The following is a 20,850-nucleotide window of genomic DNA, read 5'->3' as shown; positions in this document are numbered from 1 at the left end:
CTGTGTTGTGAGTAGTATTATTTTCTTAACTGGGCCTCAACGGGTTAATATTATGTTTTTTCTGTAGATTAGGCTGTGTTTATCACTTTCTACTAGTTCTCTTGCCTTCTGTAGACATAAATTTTGCTAGTATTGCCATCGCTCTTTGCTTAATATTATCCTCTCCGGCGATCATGTCCAGGGGAGCAGGAGCGTTAGGATATGTGATTTCTGGCCAACTTCGATTAGAATTTGGCTATGACAACTACATTGCTGGTGACATGAGTGTTCTCTGGATCAAGCTTTTTGGTTGTCTACCAGCAACATGTACGGTCCTCAATGCCTGTGTCCTAAACCAGCGAGAAGGCAAGAGCAGGATTGTTGACTGTAAAGGACAGGAATCATTATAGAAACCAAATTTCAAGTCCATTTATTTGCTTTGATCGTTGATGCGTAGGCAGAGAGCCTTCTGTTTTTCCTAGTTGTGGAAGTGGACCATCGCTACATTGAACTGCATTTGAATTGATCTTTTTATTCACAGCACCAGACTGACCAGATGGCAGTCGCTGCGAATTTTCTTCTGGCTTTGTGGCTGCACTACATGATGGTAGTGCCCCTAGTCTTGGCCCTCATCAGATGACGCATTTCTTGCTAGTGGGGCGGAGAGAATATTTTGACCTTGGATACAGAAACATACATCCATCCCGCCATTCACTGTTGTCCCACCGATGCCATCCCTTCAGGACACTGCAGAGTGTCATGATCGGACATGCAACAGAGGGGCTTGTAGTTTTACGCGAATACTCCAATTCTTGATGACTGTACGTAGATGTGAAATCCTTTTGCGGATGAGAAATTAATGCCTTATTTCTGCTTTTCTTTTCTTTCTTTTTTTGTTTTAACGGTGACGATATCATTTTAAAATAATATAAATTATATTTTAAAATATCATTTAGCAGCTTAAACTATTGGATTAATATACATGGTTTTTTGACCCTATCTCCTGTTAGACTAAGTCTCACCGTAGGACAATGTGACATTCTACGCGTGCGTGTGTATCTGTTGAACCATTGTGGCCTTTAAAACCAAGCTGATTTTGGTCAGCAAAGGTAATGTTACAAGTTCTTGTACAAATGTAAGCATATTGAAGTCTCGAAAACGTACGTACCGTTGCTAAAAATACCAAGAAGGGGAACAAGTTATGCATGCATCTGTGCAAAAACTTTGTAGCGCTTTGTTGACCTCTCTTTGCAGATTTTCGAAACATATCTCAGATACTCAGCACCACATTATCAAATGATCTTTTTCCTAAGATGTGTTTTGGTGCTTGATGGTCTCTTCTGTGCACATTTTAGTGCTCCATACTGCTCAGCTACGATTAAATAAGCAAGCTGCTCATGGAATGAATTGTGACTTCTGGCCCCGATGTTACTAAAAAAAGAAATAATGTACGAACCCAGCTGTGTGTGTGCAGTCAAGATGCTGTCGACATCACGGAGCCAAGTCAACAATGCACGAAGAAATAGTTTTTAATGTGAGGTTAGGACTTTAATCTCAACACAAGCACCTTCTTTGTTCCATGCCAAGCGTCATAGCACTGACAAGCTACATTGCATGCACGATACCATTATGGCCGCTTTCATGAGTAGAAGTAGGTGTTGGGGTGAGAAAAGATATGATAAACTGATTAAATTGAAAATACTATAAAAAAATAGAAAAAACTGAAATGAAAAAAAATTTAATTAAATCAATTAAAATTTTAAAAAAACCAACTAGTTTGGTTTTAGTTTTATAAGTCTAAAACTGAAAAAACCAAACCAAATAGAACCCAAACCGAAAAAAAATCGATCCAAACCAGAAAAAACCCGAGTTAAACTGAAAAATCAAACCAAACTGGTTTGCAGTGGTTTTTATCCTAAAAAATCAAACCGAACTGAGCTGAAACGGGTCGGTTTGAAACAATTTTGGTGTTTTTTTTTAAAAAAATAATTTGATTTTTTTTTAATAAAAACTAAATTGAATTGAAAATGATATTTTTATTGGACATGAAGGAAACGTGGAGTTTGAAGAGAAGAACGCCATTGCAGCAGTGATTTGAGGTTTAAAAACATCCAATTATGGAAATACTATGAAATCAATTATATATTAGTTAAATTATACCTGTAATTAAGTCACTGAATTAACCAAATGTTCATTGATGTGTCTTATACTAATTGCCATTGAATGATAATTATGTTAATTGTATTTTTATAATTTTCGTTTATCGATACTAAATCTGTTTTTCAGATCCAATAAATTAATAAACCGTCTGGATTGAGATTAGAGTATTTATAAATAAATTAATTATAATCATCCACGCAATCATTTTTTTATTAAGACTTCTCTATACACGACAAAAATAATAAGAGTATAAATACATGGGATCAGTATTATGCAGGAATTCTTGCTTTCAATATGTTAATGAAATAGATATTAAAGAACTCTAAAAGGCGTGGGGAAAATACTGTAGCTTCCCCACGCCTTTTAATTATACTTAATATAATAATAATAATTATTATTATTATTATTATTATATTATATTATATTATTATTATATATTATAATATCTTTTTTCTCTTCTGTAGCAGTTTTTTTTGTGTTTTTTTTTAGAATTATTTTTGTTGATTTTATTTTTTTTTGTTATTGAGCTGGTTGAAATTTTAGTTTTTTTGGTTTTTTCTTTAAAACACTGTAGCTTTCCCTGCGTGTTTTTTTTTCTCGCTTTTGTTTCTTTTTTTTTACATGTTTTTTTTTTTCATTTTTTTTACCCAAAATTGAATTTTTTAAAAAACAATAGTCTTTGTCAGCTTTTTTTTTTATATTGAGCTGGTTGAGAACTTAGCTTTGTAGCTTTTTTTTTTTTAAAAAAAAAAAACACTATGGATTGCTACAGTGTTTCCCTTACATGGTTTTTGTTTGTCTGCAGTGTTTCCCCCACATGTTTTTTTTTTAAATTATCTTTGTCGAATTTATTTTTTCAATATTGAGTTGGTTGAGAATTTAGCTTTAGCTTTAGCTTTCCCCACGTTTTTTTTTTGTTTTTTTAAATTTTTCCCAAAATTGTCTTTCTTCTTTATATATTTTTTTTCATAATTATTTTTGTTGATTTTATTTTTTTACTATTGAGCTGATTGATAATTTAGTTTTTTAATTTTTTTTCTTTAAAACACTAGATTGCTGCAGTATTTCTCTACATGGTTTTTTATTAAATAATTTTTTTTTTCAGAATTATCTTTGTCGATTTTATTTTTTTTATATTAAGCTGATTGAGAATTTAGCTTTGTAGTTATTTAAAACACTGTAGATTACTATAGTGTTTTCCCACATGATTTTTGCCTTGCTACGGTGTTTCCCCACATGTTTTTTTTTCAAATATGTTTTTGTCAAATTTATTTTTTTCATACTAAACCGGCTAACAATTTAGCTTTTTTTCCTTAAAACATCATTGATTGCTACAGTGTTTTCCCATATGCTTTGTTTTGTTATGTTTTTTTTTAAATGGTCTTTGTCGTTTTTATTGTTTTTGATATTGAGCTGGTTAAAAATTAAAACTGTAGATTTTCTCATGAAACACTTTAGATTGTTATAGTGTTTCCATGGATGTTTTTTTTTTTTTCCTTTCGTTTTATTTTTTATATTTGTCAAAATTATCTTTATTGATTTTTTTTTAATATTGAGCTGGTTGAAAATTATAATTGTATATTTCCTCACAAAACACTATAGATTGCTACAGTGTTTTTCTTAAATGATTTTAATATTTAGCTGGTTGAAAATTTAGCTTTAACTTTCCCCACATGTTTTTTTTTTCCATTTTTTATTATTTGTTTTTTGCTTTTTTTCTTCCAAAATTGTCATCTTCTTTTTTTCATTTTTTTGTGTTTTTTTTATAATTTTTTTGTCGATTTTTTTTTTTAATATTGAGCTGGTTAAGAATATAGTTTTGTAGTTTTTTCCTTTAAAATATCGTGAATGGTAACATTTTTTTTATATGATTTTTTTCACAAATCCACAATAATGCACAAGCATGCCACGAGCCCGCGGCATCGCGCAGGCATGTCACGCCTTTTACTAATATATTTACTTATTAATATATTATATTATTATAATTATTATATTATAATTATAAATATAAATATTATTATATTGTATTATATTATATTATATTATATAACTATTTTTTTCCTTTTTTTTCTTTTTAATTTTTTTTAATGAATTTTTTTTGTTTGATTTAGTTTGTTAATGTTATTTTTTTTATTTATTTAGTTATCAGATTTTCATGATACGGATCTCGGGTTTGATGGGTTAGCCTGATTTGACAAATTATTTTTTTCATTTAGTTTAGTTTGTTAAAGTTAATTTTCTTTTTATTTAATTATCAGATTTTCATACTTTCATGACACGTGTCCTAGGTTTAACGGGTTAACTTGGTTTGATGGGTTAACCCAGTTAATTTTGGGTAAACCCGTCATTTGTTTTTCTATTTAGTGATCAAACTTTCATGATATGAATCCCAGGTTTTACGGGATAACCTGGTTTGAAAGGTTAACCCAATTAATTCAATTTTTTTCTTTTTCTTCATTAGTTTTTTCCTTTCTGATGATTTTTTTTCTTTGTTTTTTTTAATCAATCTATTTAATTATCACACTTTTATGACACGACCTTATATCTAGACCTACATCCAATATTCTTGGGTCCAGTGTTGCAGCCAGGCTCACTTAAATTTGGGTCATGCAAGTTTAATTTTATTATATTACTTTTAGGTCAAACGTTGCAGTCAAACCCAAGTTTCTTGGGTATAACTTTGCAGAAAAACTCAAAAATTTTAAATTTTTATTTGTTTTAATATTTTTTATGCAAAAAAAATGACCCGCGGCATCGCGCGGGTCAAGTGTCTAGTCTTTTATATAATCTGTTTATGTGCAATCTTACTTTTATTTTTATCTATTATTTCATGATGGATATTTTTTTTTTTGGTGAAATGGGAAATGCAAAATAAAATCATAATTAGAAAATTGACTGTAAATTAAAAGCAAGCAAAGCCTCTTAATTATTTATCTGGTAAAGGAAGCGACAGCAACCCCATTGACCAAAACCTGAACGGCACCGATGCACCCACTACAGATATCAGAAAGTGGGATCCGACGGTTTTTAAAACGTCAACTCTCATTAGCATTCATTATCTGCCACGTGGCGTCCTCGCAAGATTCGTTGTTCTATAAATAGAGAGCGTTGTCAACCTGCCATTTTGCAGTCACTAGTAGTTTCAGCATCAACTCGATCGAGAGAGACGAGAGATGGCATTTGGAGTTCGCTTGTGTTTGTGTCTCCTTCTTGTCTTTGCTGTAATATCTTCAGCTCGAATCACCATTTCATTCTCAGGTATGTTTCTTCTGTTTTATTGGTTATAGAGCGTGCATAATACGGGTCATCGATCGTGTGTGTGTGTGTGTGTGTGTGTGTGTACTTCCCACATCTGGTCCAAACTTTCTTGACCATTGCATGATCCTGTCATCGCTTTACCTGATATCGCGATATCAGGATATGACCCTTTTGGCTAGCTAAGGTTTCTGCACTCTTAATTAGCTATGAAAGTCCTTAAAGAAGCGAGATTTTCTGTTGCTACACTAAAGGGTCCAGTTTGTAGTGTCAAGTGTGGTGATGCGTGTACACACGCGCATATAAGATTTAGAGCCATGAATCGAATTGCTGTTCCTTAGCATGCAGAGAAGCTCCCAAGACTTTCCTTGTGTTTAAGGTGAACAGAGGAGTTAATCAAGTCCAGTGCAACTCAGATTCCAGGAAATTAAATCAATGGGATGCCTGTTTTTTACGTCTTAATCTATGGTTAATAAGATTGTTATTATTGTAATGTGTGCAAAGGCCAGCTAGATTCTGTGTGCATGGTCTGCTCTGCATCGATACATGTTAATCCTGCTTAATATTTATTAGCGATTATCATTATATTACTACACTTATCTCACAGCACTTTCATAAGAGACAACATCCTTGGTTTTTTTCTTACCACACCACACAGAGGATACATCATACATGATAATAATAATAACTATTATTATAACAAGTTGATTTGATTTAGGCCGAAACAAGTCTGGGAAATGAAGAGAATTTGTTCTTAGTGATTTAAACTATGGGTCTGGTGTTGACTTAAAGGTTTCCAATAATTAAATGTGTTATTGTGCATGCAGATAACGAAATGGCCTTGGCTATAAAGGGGAGGTCCTTGAAGACTACTACACTGAACGATTACGGTGACCCAGTAGCAAACCGTGGGCACGATCCTTCACAAAGAAACAAGAACTGGGGTGGCAGCGGGCGGCGGTGGCCGTAAAGGCTGAGAGATTCTGTGATGCTTTCTTTATCTAATATTTTGGATTCTAACCTAAATATATATTGAATAAATAACACCGCTCACGTTTTGTACTTCAAGGTAGCTGATTTATACTCATTTGCCAGCTAAACATGTATTCTCTAAGGCGCCTTAGCTTCCTTATTTAATAATCGTCATCTTTCTTAATTTCAAGTTGCTGTGTCATGTCAAGTGCATATAGCTTCAGCATGGGCTCACGTACTTCGGTGCGGTAAACCATTATTTTCAAGAATTATTTAAGATTTTTCATATGCGAAGCATGATACGAGTTAATCTTCTCTGTGTGGAATGTTGTGCTATCAAACATTATTTCTATATTCATATATGATCCCAAAGGGGATATGTTGACGACAAAATAATATTTCACTTGGCTGTAAGGGGACATGCAAGGCAGTCGTTTCGAACTTCAGGTTAAGGATCATTAATTGCAAGTCTCAAAGTTCAAATTCTAAGAAATTCAATGTTGGATTCAGGGAATATGGGGAGCATTGCCCTCTATTATGTAAACTAAAATAAGAAATAATAATTCACAATCCACATCGGAAAGCAAAGAAGAGTCGGACTAGCAGCAGAAAAAACCCCTCGTGAGCTAATTAGCAGTAGATGAAAAGAAGAAGAAGAAGATTGATGTTAAAATCACTGATATACTAAAAAAACTCACCGAAACTACAACAGGTTAATCGACACAGATCCCATTCCTCTCCTATACAATGCTGTTATCCACAAAATCCCCTACAATTAATATTCTTCATCAAATCCCAAGTACTTTCATTTGTATCACAACCAAAAAGTCATCAACGCGCACTACTCAAACCACAAATAATAATAATAATTATTATTATTGTCAAAAAGGGAACTTGGCATTAAGGGGGTAATGATGTCATGACAATCTCAAGAGGAAGTTTTAACCAACCAGATTTGAGAACATGAGAAAAGAGTGCTATAAAGTCGTAAGATTAAAAAAAAAAGAAGTGATAAAATGATTATCTGAAATAATAAAGACTATTTCAAAAATCATTTATTCTACAATTAAAAAAAACAATTTATTTTTTTATGAATATAAAAATATATATGGAGTTTTTTATCTCACATTAAAAGAATAAAATCTTTATCTAATGTTTACATAATGAACTTTAATATAATATAGTAATTTAAACTTAAACTACAATTTTTTAAACACTTGAAATTAATTTTTAAACTGTCATAAAATTTTAACAACTTTTTTATTTTAAAATTTTTATAATAGCTACAACTCTTTGATTTTTTAGCAGCTATTTTATTTTTTAAATTATTGTAAAAACTCATTAATTTTCTAATTTATTTTCTGCTTAGTTGTTACATGTGTTACTATGCACTTGTACCATCAAAGTGGGTTGAAAAAACCATAATATATATTTTTATGTGTTTGCAAGGCTTACTATTTTTTTTTTTATTTTTTATCTTGGTTTAACTGTTTCTGTAACTCTTATTTTACAGGAAGAGCTTCCTTGTACTGAGAATATATCCTTAAAAACAGTATATGTGCACGACTCAAATTTTATTGTGTTTCTGTTGTTCATCGTATTACAACAACCATATGGCACACTATGGAAGTACGATGTCAGAACATTCTTCGCCAGTAGAATGTTGTCAGAATGTTTCTGTTTTTTGAAGTTCGACGAAGGACGCAGTTCCTCGGATTCGACAACAAAGATCTATCAAGATTATACTCTAGCATAAGCCAACGATCATCGTGCTTCTTCGAGCTATAGGATTTCTATAGCCTTATCTCTTTTCAATCTACGTGATCCGTTTAGCTATAAATGTGTCGCCATGATAGCCATGCCTTGTAACCTGGCCCGTTACATCAAACTCCATGTCGCATTCTCGAATTATTAGACTCCTCTCTTTTAATTGAGTAAAAAATGTAAAGGTTCTCCTTGTTAGATCCTCCAAGGCTCTCTCAAGTCTCAAGGTTTTTTATCACCGCAAAGATTACAATTTTTTACTGCATCAGGCACTGGAATTCCCTTAATTTTTCGATACAGGTAGTAACAATCAAGTTCATCATGATCAGTTGGGAAGATCTTAAATGTTAATAACTAATCTTAACAAAGAACTTAGTGAAGAGAAAGGATAGAGAATTAGAAGAATTGCCTCATTATTTTCATTATTTTTAAATTTTTTTATCTTTCAGATTTGATATATATATATATATATATATATATATTATTTGTTTTATTTGAAATAATTTATAAAATTAATTTTTTTTAAAATCTCATTTTTTTTTAATTTTCTTTTCTACCAATTTTAATATCTATTTATTTTAATAACTTGAAAAAAAATAAAAATTATATCAGTTCTTTTCTATAAAACAAAAGAAACAACAACCAGTGGATTCAGGTTAGCTTTTAATTATTTATTAATCACTGAGTTGTGACTCACCGAGTAATTACTGCCGTCGTTGACAACTGACCTCGACAATGACCAAAACCTTCTCTCTGCCTTGCCGTTAGGGTGAGTTGGGGGTTTCGATTCACTTTGTCTGCTATATATGAAAATCGTCATAACAGCCCAATTAATTAATGGAGAAGTTAGTCTTGGAGGATTTGCCGAGACAGAGCAAGGAACTTCGGTTAGACGATTAATTAGAATCTCTAATATTTGAAATTGATTTGATATTATTAATTAAGATTGGCTAAAGAAAGGCACAGAACCAGAACAAAGTCATGGCAATAATAAGCGAAGACACGACAAGGGAGACGGAGTCTCTTACAACCAAAACTAAAGAAACTATAATTACTCAACAATATTTCTGAATCAAAGAGAACAAGAATAAAGCTCTCATTATTTGAAGCTTGACTGGATGAAGATGACCAAAAATTCCAATGAAATGCAGCTTCTTGACCATACAGATGATGCCAACACAACGCATCATTCTGTATGTGTGGTTTAGAGCTGATCAATTCTTCTCATTCCCCAGTAAGGTCAGAAGGAATTCCTTGTATTCTCCATGCGTGTCTGCTGCTACTGCTTGATCGAGAGAGACGTTGTTTCTCTTCAGGTAGAGCTCCTTGATCTCCTTCAAATCTTTCTCTGCACGCGTGACGATCACACGACTAAGAGCATCTTCATCGGTGTCCTCTTTATGGATGGCCCTTCGCAAGACCTGCATGTGCACAGATACCGGTGAATTAACCGTGTCGAATAGTGTATAAAGGCCGGTGCAGTTTTGCTGTACATAACATCAAATGAATTGCGAGTATCATTTAAGATCTTCATGATCTTGTAGAATGCTATACCTTAACTGTAGAATTTTCAGGTTATAAGAAGAAGTGTTTGCAGAGAAGAACAAGAAGAATGCTTGTAATTCCTTTGTAATTTTTCTTACTGTTCCATTAGTGCAGAACTCTGTTTTTATACACAATTTATGTAACTGATTCCGTTATTTTCGGAATCAAGATCATCTCATCCATCCACTAATGGAGTGTCATGATTCTTACACATATAAGAATGATTTGTAATAGTTTTGTAACAGTAAAAACTAATATAACTGAAATAACGGTTTTAACTGCCTTTTTAACTGTTTTAACAGAATTTCTGCAACTTCTTCATCCTTCTTGCTACAGTCCACGTATTCTTCTTCAAGGATTTCAATCACAAGTAATCAGCTTAGCTTTCAACAGCCTCTCCTAAGCTGTTTACTGATTTAACTCCAAGATCTAGTCTTAGTTTCTTGAATTTGTCTTTGGGTAATACCTTTGTGAAGATGTCTGCAAGTTGTTCTTCATTTCTATAGAACTTGACATTAATTACTCCTTCTTGTAGAGCCTCCCTTATAAAGTAATACTTCCTGTTTATGTGTCTTTTTCTTTGATGAAAAACTGGATTCTTGGCCATCGAAATTGCTGACATGTTATCACAAAATAAAGATGTTGCTTCAGCTTGCATTTCCCCAAAATTATCAAGAACAAACCGTAACCAAATGGCTTGAGCAGTTGCTTCAGATGCTGAGACATACTCAGCTTCTGCAGTTGACAATGCTACTGTATTTTGTTTCACAGAAGACCAGGAGAATGCTCCACTTCCAAAACTAAATGCATAGCCCGAAGTACTCCTGCTATCATCTTCACTTCCTGCCCAATCTGTATCACAAAATCCAATGAGAGTAGTTGATTGATTCCTTACATATTGAATCCCATAACTGAGAGTTCCTTGCACATATCTTAGAACTCTTTTTGCAGCTCTCATATGAATCTTGGTAGGTCCAGTCATGAACCGTGATAGTAAACTTGCAGCATACATTAGATCAGGTCTTGTAGCTGTCAAATATAGTAGACTTCCTACTATTTTTCTATAAGGACCTTCATCAGCCAACTCACTTCCATCCACCTTCTTCAGTTTCTCACCAGTGGCAAGGGGAATGGAAACTGGTTTGCAATCATCAAGTCTAAACTTACTAAGCAGAGATTTGGCATATTTCCCTTGATGAATAAACACTCCTCGATTGGTTTGCAGTATTCCCATGCCAAGAAAATGATGAAGAAGTCCAAGATCAGACATCTCATATCTCTGCATCATTTCCTTTTTGAATTCACTGAGAAGCCTCTCACTGCTGCTAGTGTACACAATGTCATCAACATAGATTGAGACTATGATCAAATTACCTTCCATGTCTGATCTTGTATACAAAGTAGCTTCACTTGTGCTCCTTTTAAATTTGCACATAGAGAGATATGTATCAATTTCACTATACCAGGCTCTCGGTGCCTGCTTTAATCCATACAAGGCCTTTTTTAGTTTGTAAACTTTGTGTCCTGCATTCTTTACTCCAAACCCTTCAGGCAGCTCAACATATACTTCTTCTTTAAGAACACCATTTAAGAATGCTGATTTAACATCTAATTGAAACAATTTCCACCCCTTCTATGCTGCAAGTGCAATGAGAGTCTGGATTGTATCTAGCCTTGCTACTGGTGCAAATGTTTCATTGTAGTCAATTCTGGATTTCTGTGCATATCCTTTTGCTACAAGGCGAGCCTTGTGTTTTTGAACTGATCCATCAAGATGTAGCTTGGTTTTGTACACCCATTTCACTCCTATCACAGGTTTATCACTTGGTCTCTCCACCAACTCCCAAGTATTGTTCTTCTCTATCACTTCCAATTCTTCCTTCATAGCCTCCTGCCAGGCTTTATCTCCAAAGGCTTCTCACTACCAGAAAATCAATAAATACCAACGGAAATACCGAGGGAATATTTTCGTCGGTAAATTTCCGAGGGATTTTACCGACGGAAATATTTCCGAGGGATTTTACAGACTAAAAGATTCCCTCGGTATATACCAATTACCGTGGAAAAAAAAATAAAGCAAAAAAAAAAAAGATGACGTGTCATTTTTTACAACGGAATTACCGACGGAATTTTTCCGTCGATAATTTTGTCGGTAAATCCGTTGGTAAACTGTGAACACTGTTCATCATGTCAATTACAAAGGGAATTACCGACGGAATTTTTCCGTCGGTATTTTACAGAGAGCTCCAGAACTGTTCATCTTCCAATTGCACTGTTAATTGTTTTACTTTACGGACAAAATCACCGACGGATTGAAAATGCGTCGGGGTGTTTTGGCGGTTTTCTGAAAAAATTCAATTGATTTAAAATTTTCATTTAAATATTACAGACGGAATCACCGACGGATTGAAAATCATCGGTAATTTTTGGCGGTTTCTAAAAACTTTTTACGAAATTGAAAATTTAAATTAAATATTACCGACGGAATTACCGACGGAATAATTAAAAAATATTAATATTCAATTATCCGTCGTAAAGCGTTCACTATATGTTTCTCTCCTCATCTCTTCTCTTTTCCTATGCTCGGGTATGTATGTTTTTTTTTTAATTAATATGCTTCACGAATTTTTTCCTTAGCTTCACTTGCAAGTATATTAAGGTAAGATCTTTCTTTTTTCTTATTTTTTCATGATTTTTCACTATATTTGTTTTTTATTTAATTTTAATTGATTTTGTTCTTAATAATTGTATAAATGTTGTTGTGAGTTTTTTTTTTTTTTTCATATGAGATCAATTTTTAGTTGATTTATTTATAGGATTTTTAAATTTTTAGCAATTGCAACTTCATTTTTTTCATATGAAGTTTTTAGTTGAATTAATTTTTTTGTTTTATTTATTTGTTACAAATTTGTTTGAGTTGATTTTCTTATTCTTTTTTCTAAGCATTTTGAGTATATATTATACAATGTTGATTTATGTTAATTTAATTATTTTATAATTTTATAAAATGAATTTTTTTTAAAATGTTTTTAATAATTACAGACGGATTTACCGACGGAAATTTCCGTCGGTAAATCCGTTGGTAAATCATCGATAATAAAAAAAAATTACCGACGCGTCTGTTCCGCCAGTAAATCCGTCGCTAATATTATTACCGATGGAATTACGGACAAAATTACCGACAAACGATTCACCGACGTCGTCTTCTATTTGAAAAGTTCCGTCGGTAAAACTGTTAAATCTTGTAGTGTCTTGATAGTTCTCAGGTTCTATGATGCACATCTTGCATATATGTCTTCCAAGGTTTTTAATTTCACTAGAGTAGAGCTTGGTGAAGATTGTTGACTGTTAACACTGTCAATCTTCTCAGCTGACTCTTCAACTATAGGATTTTGATTGTAATGTTCAACATTATCGGGTTGGACTGCAGCAGAGTGTTCCTCAAGGTTCTCACCTTCCATTTCACCTCCTTCATGATTGAAGGACAAGTGGATTTGGAAACCAGCCTCCTCTCCTCTTAAGTTTTGATAGGGAAGACTTCAGGGCACGGCAAAACCACGAAATTAGCCCCCAGTACTATAGCTAAGAATCAAATAGGTCCTTAACATATTTTTCATCTCAATTAGGTCTCTAAAGTAGTTAAATTCTGAATTATTTTTTCTTTCTAAATTCTTTGCAGATTTTAACTGAAGAGGTCAAAGACAGATTTCTGTGTGAAATTTTATGGCTGTTTGTGTGAACAATGTATAATGCTGGCTGGAAAAGGAAAAAAAAAGGAGAAGAAAAGTAGACCACAGGTCAAAACATCTGATTCCAAACCGAAGCTATTACCAAATCCGAAGCACTAAAAATGTAGTTTGCAGATTGATCGATGCATTTTCAATCTGTCTTGATGATGCCCGGAAAGCGTCTTTTATGATATCAACCATTTTTATGTTTAACTCTAATTGCCTATTGAAGCTAAGCCCAGGATAAATTTGGTGATCAAGATTGTTTTCTTCTTTTCTTGAATCCCATCGCTCTAAATAATTGTTCTAAAGAATCGAACTTTCATTTCTTCACCGGAAGGTGCTAAGGCGATATCAGACCATGAAAACCTATGGTCAAGCCCATGGTGAGATCAGCTCCCACATCTTTGCTGCTATATCTTCATTTGCTCTCTTCGAAACTATAAAGACGAGTGCTAATACAGCTTTTGGCCATGTAAATCAAATTATGGATTGGCAATGGAAATGGCATAGATAAAGTTTTACATCTAAAGAAAAGACTACTACTATGAGAGAGGCAAAAAAAAAAAAGAGGCAACCATCAAGGACCCAGACAACTGTGAAAGTGACAATAACCAAGAAATTTCGCAAGGCTAATTGCTGCTAAGCTGTTTCTGAAAGCCATAACATCATAGGAAATTTTATGTTGAAAAAACAACTAATCGCTACCACAAGTTCTATCCATCAGCTCAAAGGCAAGTGAAGTTGAAAGCACAGATCCTTGTGTGCAGAACAAAGTTGATTTCTTGATGCTCTGAATAGAACAAATCAATATGATTTCCCACAATGTATCAAGCTCCCAGCACCCAGGAAAAGACCAAAGATGGCAGCACTGCCAAGTGTGGTTTGTCCAATGTATCTGATCTTCAAAAGTCCAGGTACCTGAATATTTCCAAACTAATTAATTAACTGATGAACACTTACAATGGAATACCAAGAAAAATGCATTGACTTCAGTTTAAACTCCTTTAACATAACATAACTAAAACAAGATAATCTGCATAAATAAACAAAAAAAAAAAAAATCAAAATTTGGATAGTATTTTAATAAAATAAAAAATAGCAGATAGGGCAGATGTTCACTAACTGGGCAGTGAGAAATCTTTTTGAAGGCAACCAGGACCATATGACACAACAAGTAACAACCAACGGCCTTTGAGAGTTGTTAGTTTCACAAAGTCTACTCCAGAAAGCAAACAGAGACACCCAGAAGCCAGAACAATTGGGGGCACAAGGAAACAGATCTTTCTAAGCATCTCAGGGCTGATTAAACTCACAGGCTCAGCCCAAACAGAAAAATGAGGGTGACAAAAGCCAATGCACGCCATTATATTCTGGCTGTTTCTGACCTTCTGTTTTATTTCATATCTATGGCAGGGGATAGAGGGGATGCACATAGTGAAAAGGAGCATACAAACATGAACTTAAGGGAAGCCATGATCATAAAATTTAAGTTCCAAGTTGATGCTCATTGTTCCATCTCTTTATAACTTTACACGCATACTTAAGCATGGAAATTACAAGTTAGAATCCACAATATGAAACACATTAAGTAACATAAAATATTTCATTCACTCAGACTATAAATCAAAAGAAAAAGAAGACAACAGGGTACATATTTCTATTTCAGTAAAGAACAATGAATGGTCAAGAGCAGGCATTTAATAAGGTGTCTCCACACTCTAAATTGTGAATTTTGGTATCAGGTCAGATGATGTACCTTATACCTTACTGCCTCATATGTTCCATAAACAGCACCTGCACAGAAATCATATTAGATGGATAGTTGAAGCAAAAACAAACTATAGTTTTAACAGTGAACCAAAGATTGAATATATAAGACTGGATTTGTATGAATTGAAACTATCTTATTAAGATTGTCCACTAGCCAATGTTTCTTTTTTGCATATCAATGAGAAAATCAATGGTCATGGCTAGATATGATGTGCAAAAGCACACACCAAGATAGTTAAAGTTCCATTGTGTAAACTGTACAAGCACACACTTTTAACTTGCATCAAAGAAGTTAAAGCTAGAATTTTGAATATTATGTTTTCCACAACCTTGTTCATGTTCCTAGACCACGTTGCTACCCTCAGCAGGCAGGTCATTGCTACAATAACCCTACAGTTTTTCTATTTAATGTTTACATTGAGTTGTTGGCTACAAACTTACCTATCACTATGAAGTTCTAAAATTAAAGCATGTTTGTTTAAGATGGAAATATGACTTTCACATGTACTAAGTTATTCTTCTGGTTTTGGACATGTAGTTGTCATGGTAAACTTTTGTTCATATATCTATTTTTATTGACATGTGTTTGGCTATGAAATCTCCTATTATGATAAAATTGCATTTTAACGTTTTATAAAACCTATGTCGATGTATTTTTAAACACATGATTGTCATTGGCTAAGCTGGCAACCTAATGTTCTAAAATTTCATAAACAAATAGTTTATTACAATCCAAATAAAAGTAAAAATCCTTTACGTATCCATCAAACAAAAAAATTTATATGTTTAATTTGTTATAAATTATCTTTGGTAATAAATATAATTGATTTTCCTGTATCAATAATCATCTAAACAATTTCCAGTGTTGCTGAAAAATATTTTCCAGTTTGTTTTCCATGTCACAATCACAAAGTAAACTATTTCATTTTATGAGAAAATGTGTTCGCAGGAAAATAGTTGACGCAAAACAAACAGCCCCTTAAGCTACAATCTAGCTGTTTTATTTCTCTATGCAATCTTCTTAAATTCAGTGTGGACTTGTTGCTTCTTTATAAATCTTTCCCCGTACAGTACAATTAACAGACTTCGGTCACCATTCTCTTTAACCAACTCTAGTCCAACTATAATTTTTCCAATTCCATCAAACAAACACTTCTAGAGACCCTGCTATTTTAGTTACCAACAAAAGTTACCAACGCTATTTTAATTAAACTTCTCAAGCTTCTAAGTTGAAGAACACGGGAGCCTCTCAGTTTAGAATCAAGAAATCCACCATTATTAGGCACCCGGCAATATCATCAAGGGCGTCCCCGTTTTGCAAGCTATTCCGTGACTTCCATTTAATACCTTCTAATAAATAAACCCCATCTGCACATCTCCTGAAATTTCAAGTCTTGATGTATTAGACCCAGTCTTTTCATTAAAATTACGCCCTTTACAGTACTCCTAAAACCAGTCTACATCTAGTGGTACATGATTTCTTTCACCAAAGCATTCCAAAGAGTAGTGAAAAAATTGACATTCAAAGATCAACTTTTGCACTCACAATCAAGAAACATTCCCTCGATCCCCCTTTCCCAAATCAAGGCGTAATACAATGGAAGTCGTAAATTTATAGGACAACTGGTTTATGGATTTTGTGTGTTTGTATGAGAAGATAAATCGGTGGACTTTGGAAATTTAAATAACAACAACTTAGGGAGCATTAAAGAACCACACCCAATAACAAGACGCGCAGGTATTGATAAAAACTAGAACAAGAAGATGTTTTAGGGTTTATGATGAGAGAACTTACCCACGGCGCCACCAATAGCCCCTCCAACAGCAACGCCCGCAGTTATACGAGCCAGACAACTATCCCTCGCCATTTCGGGATTGCGAGTGTTTTAGTTTATGCAAGAATTTGATTGACCGATGTTTGAAACCTTATCGAGGTTTGTCAAGCTCCGTCTAAGCAGTGGTGAGTGACTTGTTTTTTACGGTCTCTTCTGATTCTAATTGCTGTGGCGGTTTGAAATTGTGTTACAAATGGTTTTAATAAAAAGAAATTAAATTTTTTTTATTAAAAATTAATTTTTATTTATAGTTTTAAAAATACTATAAAAAATTTAATTTTAAAAAAAAATAAAAAAATTAATTTATTTTTAAATAAAAAATATTTTAAAAAATAATTATTATTGCATGATAAAATAAGATATAAGTTGTTCTTGTGGTATAAATTTTATTTTATTTATGTGTCTGCTACTTATTTTTATTTTTTAGTAATTTGAAGAATTGTTTGAGGCTATTAATTTGCAAAGGGTATTCTTAATCAAGTTTTTTTATACGATTTAAAATAATAAAATCAAAATTATTACTTAATTAACACATGAGCGTCATGTATTGGGTAAACTTAGAAAACAATTTTAAATTCTGGATCACTTAATTAACAATTTATCATTACTAAATGATTTTCAATCTAAAAATAAATATTTTAATCTAAAACTTTACAACTTTGGGATAAGTATTTATATTTTTATATCAGAATTATCTTCACTTGATAAAAAAAAAAAGTTAATGGACATGGTGTAGTTCATAACTTTAAAATTTGGCCAGTCCGATGAATCTAACTGAGAATTAAGACGATAACCAGATCGAGTAAAAAAAAAAAAGAAACTCAGTATGATTAGGTAATTCGATTAATCCAATAAAACCTGATTATAACCCGTTAACTTTTATTTTTTATTTTTATTAAAATAATATCATTTTAATTATTTTTTAAAAAAAGTTATTCCAAATAATCCAGTCAATATTCAAAAACTAGCTTTAAACCAAGCTGGGTCAAAAAACTTTGTCGTATTCTTCAATTACCATGGTAGTTTTTCCTTAGCTGAAAATTGTACTTGTTTTATTTTTTTTTTAAAAAAAAACAAAACAGAAACTTCTTTTCTCAAAGAGAATTTTCAGAAACAAAAGTTCCGTTGCCGGGAATCGAACCCGGGTCTCCTGGGTGAAAGCCAGATATCCTAACCGCTGGACGACAACGGATTTATTAGTAAGAGACTACATTTATAAATATATAATAGTATTAAAAGTGAAGTTGAGTTTTGAGCACCAAATTCTCTCATGCACTGCATTTCTTACCTATTCTATCTCTATGATTCAATAGCAAGCACGCAAGGGCTCCTCCGATTAGTCGGAAATTAGTAAACAATGATCATTACGTAATGGATCAAATATGATGTAAGGAGCATTCTAAAAAGTCGATGCACGTTAAAGACGGTTGCTTTAGGTCACAACCAATTGCAGGGGAAAGCACCATGATCGTTAGCCCAAGGCTAGAGTTTTAGATCTTGGAAGCAATCAGATCAATGGTGTTTTTCTTTCCTGTTTTTCTAGATCTGAAGCTTCTCATCTTGAGATCTAACCCGTTTCGTGGCGTAGTAATGGAGGGTGCTTCCTCACAAAACAGAGTTTGAGTTTCAGAAGCTGCACAATATTTACCTTTCTCGAAATACTTTCTCTACCCAGTTTCCAAGTCACTACTTCCTCGACTGGATTGAAATGAAGAAATCAGCCTTGTTGAAGGCTTCATCATCAGCAGAGGTTTGACAACCTCATCACATTCCTCAAGTCATCGGGAGCTTCAACATTCCCAGGGGTAAGATTCCATCGATCTTACGCAGCTTGAATCGTTGGATCTTTCTCAAAACAATCTCTCAAGAGAGATTCCTCAACAACTGCTGCAACCTAATAATTTTCTTGCTATCTTCAATGTGTCTCACAACCCTCTTACCGGACCTATTCCACGAGGGAAGCAGTTTGACACATTTGAAAATGGACAGGTGCTGAGCGAGAATCAGCAACAGCTTGCATGGCAGCTTGGCTCAATTTGAAAATGGGCATAATGCTTTCTGCAACTTCCAAGATCAACACTGCACCATTAAACAGTTTTACCTACATATTCATTCCGTCGGTGTAAGACACGCAAACTGCCGGTAACATTTTTACCGACGGCCTCACCGACGGAATTCGTCTATTGGAATATCGATTGTCGGTAATTTTCCATTCTGTCGCCAATTTTGTTGGGAATTAAAAAAAACCAAACATTGATAGCGAAGCGCGCCAAAAAAAAAATTTCCTCAAGAATTTTACCGACGAAATCATTCCGTCTGTATTTTCTATGGTAACCACTGACGGAATATCCGTTGGTGATTGTGGCATGGGCGATAAATATTTTAGAATTCTCTGTCAAATACTGACGGATATATTCCGTCAGTAATAGCAATGGTAAATACCGACGAAATATATCCGTCGGTGATTGTGGCATGGGTGGTAATTTTTTTGCAACTCACTGTAAAATATCGACAGCCTGGTTTCTTCTGGAAAGCTGTCGGTATTTATTTAAAATATTTTTTAAAAAATTATTTATTAATAGTAAAAAAAAACTTAATAACCAAATAAATTTGTATTAAACATTAAAAATGTAAAAATAATATTCATCAAAATATTCATTACAAATTTAATGTGTTTAAAAAATAAAATTAAACTAAAATAGCGGTGGAGGAGGAGGAGGCTAGTTGTTCCCAGGACCGTACGACCAAAAATGGGCTGCACATGTATCATCATCCATCCTTGATCTAATCTTCATGACCATTTGACGGAGCTGATCATTATTCGTCGAAAGTCTTCATATTGTTGTTTTAAGGTCATGAACTCCTCAGACTAGATGCTCAATACTGATGGAGAGCTCTCAACAGTTGAGACACCATGGGCTGACCGTAAGTTTTAGGTCGTAGTGTTGGAGAGCCTGTAGACCCGATTTTTATCAGGTCCACCAGACAATCCTACCTACATCCACAAATCCAGATTGAAATCCGGATGGGTTGAAGGATCGTTCCCATATCTCTTTCTCAACTGGCTATTATAGGTTTCCTGATTTTTTTTAAAATCATCATATTCAATCCAAGAAAATAATAACTTACGAAATAAAATGATTTAACAAACATACCATGAATTGCTGAGCATGGTTGTCCACAAACTGCGCCCCCTTTTAGTAGTCTTGACTTTGCACGTGCGTCTCTACAAACAGCTCCACTGGACTGTGTTCACGTCCAAAAGACGTAGCCTGTAAGGAAAACAAAGGTTGCAAGTTAAATATATTTTTAAGCAACAATAAATTAATTAATGATATATTTTATTTAAATTAATCTTATCATCCGCTTCGTATGTGCGCTGAATGGGACGGAGCCGCTGGTGTGCATGGTCACCAAACCATGAATTTACCAATTCTGGTTGTCGGCGTTGGACTGTGAACCCCGTGAGAACCGCTCAAAGGTTACGTGCTCAATATATGCCTCCCATATATCTCTCGAGATAAATAGCGGTTTGAATTCCCGCCAAACCGCCACCTCATTCCATTATTCAAGACCGTTATCCCTCACATATCTTTTTGCTTTTTTGTGTCATACTAAAAATCACGCAACCTATTTCCATAGTAACGAATTAGAATTTAGAACATAAAATTATAAATAAAAAATAAATATTATTTTCGATGTTATCTAGTTGCCGCGTGATTCTCTCATACCCTCCTCACAACATTGTTGTCCACGTTATCCCACTCAAATTTATTTTGTGTATATAAATAATTCATTTAAAATAAAAATAGTAAAAGATATAAAATTACAAAAATTAT

General features: G+C 33.5%; 2 protein-coding genes, 1 non-coding gene and 1 pseudogene across 3 annotated transcripts; 1 reads left to right on the top strand and 3 right to left on the bottom strand.

The window, feature by feature from the left end:
- The window catches only part of LOC140955866 (uncharacterized), a 41,997-nt pseudogene that overhangs the window by 15,313 nt on the left and 5,834 nt on the right, over positions 1–20,850 (bottom strand).
- On the top strand, positions 5,281–6,556 carry LOC118055524 (protein PSY3-like). Its single transcript, XM_035067443.2, has 2 exons — positions 5,281–5,397; positions 6,222–6,556. Exons 1-2 carry the CDS (start codon positions 5,313–5,315, stop codon positions 6,362–6,364), a joined length of 228 nt encoding a protein of 75 aa, XP_034923334.1. The 5' UTR covers positions 5,281–5,312; the 3' UTR covers positions 6,365–6,556.
- On the bottom strand, positions 13,963–17,178 carry LOC118055606 (uncharacterized). The gene is made up of 3 exons (XM_035067562.1): positions 16,972–17,178; positions 15,163–15,200; positions 13,963–14,324 (listed from the first exon to the last, which is right to left on the bottom strand). Exons 1-3 carry the CDS (start codon positions 17,042–17,044, stop codon positions 14,211–14,213), a joined length of 225 nt encoding a protein of 74 aa, XP_034923453.1. The 5' UTR covers positions 17,045–17,178; the 3' UTR covers positions 13,963–14,210.
- Positions 18,132–18,203, bottom strand: TRNAE-UUC (transfer RNA glutamic acid (anticodon UUC)). The gene has a single exon. It is a non-coding gene; the product is annotated as a tRNA-Glu (tRNA).

This window comes from Populus alba, chromosome 1, assembly GCF_005239225.2.
Source record: "Populus alba chromosome 1, ASM523922v2, whole genome shotgun sequence".
NCBI lineage: Eukaryota > Viridiplantae > Streptophyta > Magnoliopsida > Malpighiales > Salicaceae > Populus > Populus alba.
This window is presented reverse-complemented; position numbering and strand designations above follow the sequence as displayed.